The sequence below is a fragment of the Athene cunicularia genome (genome assembly GCF_003259725.1).
Source record: "Athene cunicularia isolate RWA chromosome 4 unlocalized genomic scaffold, athCun1 chr4_part2, whole genome shotgun sequence".
In the NCBI taxonomy this organism is placed as follows: Eukaryota; Metazoa; Chordata; class Aves; order Strigiformes; family Strigidae; genus Athene; species Athene cunicularia.
In genome coordinates this window covers 29,771,689-29,775,886 of record NW_020799099.1, presented here as the reverse complement: position 1 = coordinate 29,775,886, position 4,198 = coordinate 29,771,689, and the positions used below count along the sequence as shown (strand labels likewise).

Genomic DNA, 4,198 nt, shown 5'->3' with positions numbered 1-4,198 from the left:
GCCATTCTTCTCTGAATCCTCTCCCTTTATTTGGCTAGTTAAGTGTTCCTAACACACCTCTTAGATTTGCTAAAAAAAAACTCAGAGAAAGAAACTTGGTAGCAATTCTTCCTTACATACCATCTCAGTTTTATTTTACACATTAATGTATGTTATTATCAGCTCAGGAATAGCCAGGGCTACATGTGAATTAACATATATTGACATGAACACCACAACCTAGGAAAAATAAAACATAATTCAGATGCAGTGATTTTGTTTGACTTACCTTGCTATTATAATCCTGACCACTGTAGTTATAAGGAATGCATAGTACCACACGTTTGCAAGCACACTGTGGTTTCTAATCCTAAAGATTGATATGGAAAAAGCACAGGTTTGTAAATACTGTGGGAGAGACACACAAAAATGTATGCCCTGTCCCACCGACCCTGCATAGATGCAGAGTATCTCATTCTTATTCATGACTTGAACACCTGCATGGGGAAAGGGCTCAGAAAGATGTATACTACAAAAGGAAAATGTTCTGACACAAAGTTAAGGGGCTATGGATGGCTCTCAATGGGATATTGGCACTAATCCCAGTCTCGTTTCTCTGTTCAAACAGCAAATTAATTGGCACATGCACCTCACTGAGGATGTTTATGGCATACTTTGCAGACATGCACAGCCAAAGAGGTCAAGTTTTAAACCTGTAAATTACTCACACATTTTACATTTTAAATAAACCTGTAGATTTATTGTACAATAGTACAGCATGTGCCTTTTTAACCAAAAGCTCAGCATCACACAACACTTTAATCTTCCATTTAATCATACACAGTCCTACAACACAGCTCAGTTCAGCTAGGAAAGCTACATAATGAATTAATTTGTTGAGAGTCCTGGCTATGCTGTTCTTAAGGAGGTTTACCTACAGCAAGAACAGTGGCAGTGGTTCTGGTGTTGTAACATTTAATCACTTTAACCTGTTCTCAGCACAGTAATAGCAAGCAGTCATCTAGAGCAAAACGAAGAGCTCATTTAAGGGACATCACATTTAATTGCAAATTCATGAAACAATAGACCAGAGGATCTCACACACATAATACAAGTATGGATTAAAAATCTGTTACAAGATCATTTTGATGTAATGTCTGCAATAACTATGCCACACAATCCACCACACAGGAAGACTGGATGCATGACAGGCATCACACCATGTATTAATATCATTTGGATTTAAATTGTTAGGTTTGGAAGGGGCAGAGCAGTGTGTTCTATACAAATACACACTTGCCTTATTACAGAAACACTCCTGTAGCCATTTGCCCACATGCCAGCAGTCTCTTGTTATAATTAATTTTTCATACTGTTTGCTTCTATGTTACCTGGTTCAGCTGAAAACAGTATCATTACTTCCAGACACAGGGTGTATTCTGTGCTATGTGTCTTAGCAGTTCAAATTGTCATGAACACCTGATTTGGTGTGTAACCGGGCATCCTTTAAGCATACTCTCGTGCACAGCTAGCCACAAGTTGCTATCAAGACATGTTCAGATATGATTCCTTGTTTGACACAGGAGTTCCTCATCACAATGGAGATTCAAAGTTCATCATTGCATAATGACTTACAGCAAGTGAAGTTCCCCTGAAGTTTGGAACTAAATATCTATGACTCCAATGAGCTACAAGTTACATAACAAAGCCTTAATCAGAGAGAGAAAGCTCACGACTTTTTATTGCTGTTCAGTTTATCAATGTGTCAAACCTTAAGCCTGTTACTTTAAAAGATCAAGAGCTATTTTTACTAAAGAATTTCAGATTCCCAGAAAACAGCATTTTCGGTAGATTTCTAAATACCCAAAGGAGGTAAATTTGGATCCTACACTTGAACATGTGATTTTTCATTTACGGTCGGAGAATGGTAAGTCATGGTGGGTTGATTCTGAATGGTACTGAACTCCTATAGCATCAGCTACAATAATGTTAATCAAAACACAGACAGTGATAAGAAAGAAACAGAGGAAAGAAATCTATATCAAACATCTGATCTTGAATTAAAATAGACAATCTATATTGTGTAAGATTTCAAACAGATGAGATGCTTAGCTACTATCAAGTAAGCATACCAGCAGTAGTTTAAGAAGAATTTCCCCAAACATGCACCCACTATGGTTCATGCATATTCTCTGACTCTTTAAATTTCACTCAGACAAAATACTAAAGCAAGTTAATTCAAGTATACTAACAAAAAACACGAGAAGGAACTTTTTATATCAAAGTTGCTTTTTGTATCATCCTCAAGTATTTTGGGAAAATTTCACTGCTCTGAAAAAAAAAATAATCACTTATCTTGCTTTTAGTTTTAGATAAGAGTAACCAGTAGAAGAAACAAAGTTGGAAACAAAACCATTCTTGGCTTATGAGACTAAATGCATGTCCTCAGTAGACTTCCAGTTTATTGTTTAAACTGTGATGTTTTGGTAGCTTTCAGTGAACATATGAACTTCTGACTGATTATCTAAACACTGCTGACACATGTAGATTGTTGGAAAGGCAGTTTTAAGACAGACATCACCTAAACCGCCTTTTTTTTTCTTGCTGTAAAGCAAACACAAGCAGCATATTAACAAGATGCACAAGCTCTTCTTTGCCCATTCAGAATTTTTAATTTGCTTAATAAGTAATAAGAAATAATTAAAACCTGATCTTGAAATATCATTAACAGTTTAAGGAATAAAGCTCTGCTATTTCCTGAATTCACTCCATGGCATCTTTAATAAAAGAGCTTACACAGATTCCTTCTGCTTACTAAAATGAAGTCAGCTTATGCTTCTTACATATTTAAATAGCCCAAACACCAGAGACATACTAAATGTTATACTGAATTTTAATCCTTGTAAATATTATTACACCACACACTGTTATTATAAATCTTTTCATTAACATCCATTATAGAACTCAGTAAAGAGCTCTGTCTACTACTATGCACTGTCAAGTATTTCTGGCAGTATTGGGAATTGACTACAGCATATTTCTGTTTTAAAATCAAGATTTAACCTACATATTCTGAATTTGCAAATAATACACAACAGATTGTACTTCCATATAGGCTGCAGAGACATTCACTCATTTTTTTCTGATTTGTATACAAGAGTAAATTTTCTATAACAATATGAAAGAAAATTAATAACTTATTTATCTAGCTAGGAGGCTAGTAGTTATTTGTAATCATATTAATCAAAAGATGACTGAAAAATTCAAAGTTAATTGTTGTGAAGTGCACAAAACCTAGAATATAGGGACTTTCCACAGTACATTATACTAAGTCAACATATAATAGATTAAACGCTCTAAAGTTAAAATTATAATTTAAAAATTTAGTGTTTCTGACATCATCTTCCACCATTCCATCAACTCTTCTTTCTCCTCTTCTTTTCTTTCAGATAATGACTCCAGTTCAAAATCAACCTGAGTAAGAGAAACAATCAAAAACATCAGTAAGACTTGTAGAAAGAGATGAAAACCTCAACATCTCTTTTTATGTTGCGCTATTTAAAGATATTCTGTAATCTTCTATCTGATTGGCTATTCACACATAAACCAATAGAAAAAGTTTAAGTATCTCAATATTACCCTTTCCTGTGTCTTTTAATTTTAAAAAAGACCAGCAGGAGATGAAGTGAGTTTACAATGAGATTACTCTCAGAGGCTTGTGCAGCAAGTACTAGGAGAGTAGATTTCCAGACTGTCTTCTAAATTAGCATATTCTGAAATATTCTGAAAAATCACCTCCTGTTCACATATATATCATGAAGGAAAAAAAGACTTTTTTTTTTATATATAATAGACAATAAACCAACACACATGTGAGTACGTACCACAACTGCAGGGCTAAAGGGCACAGCCACTTTTTTAGTTATTGCTAGATAGCCTGGTGCTGAGGCTGTAAGTTTGTAATTTCCAGGCACAAGCAATCTCCAGTAATCACCATCCTTGGCTGTAGAGAAGCAGAAAAAAATCCAAATAAATATCTATAAAACTAAATACACAGCTAAGGAGAAGGGACCATATATCTTGTCAGAGCCTTTCGTATTCCTATTAGCTTTCCTTTTGCCTGTCTGAAAGGACTCTTCTGTAAGGGTTGTGTGTATGTATATCTATCTATCTATCTCTATCTCTATCTCTATCTCTATCTCTATCTCTATCTCTATCT

At 34.8% G+C, this 4,198-nt stretch overlaps 1 protein-coding gene across 1 annotated transcript in view; it reads right to left on the bottom strand.

Annotated features, from left to right (window-relative positions):
• Nucleotides 1-710: 710 nt before the first annotated feature.
• CPE (carboxypeptidase E) overlaps nucleotides 711-4,198 on the bottom strand; it is a 22,196-nt gene continuing 18,708 nt past the window's right edge. Inside the window, exons 8-9 of the mRNA XM_026847964.1 lie at nucleotides 3,864-3,982; nucleotides 711-3,453 (exon numbers count right to left, since the gene is read on the bottom strand). Of these exons, the coding sequence (XP_026703765.1) occupies nucleotides 3,355-3,453; nucleotides 3,864-3,982 (218 nt within the window). The 3' untranslated portion in view covers nucleotides 711-3,354. The remainder of the gene's footprint in view (nucleotides 3,454-3,863; nucleotides 3,983-4,198) is intronic.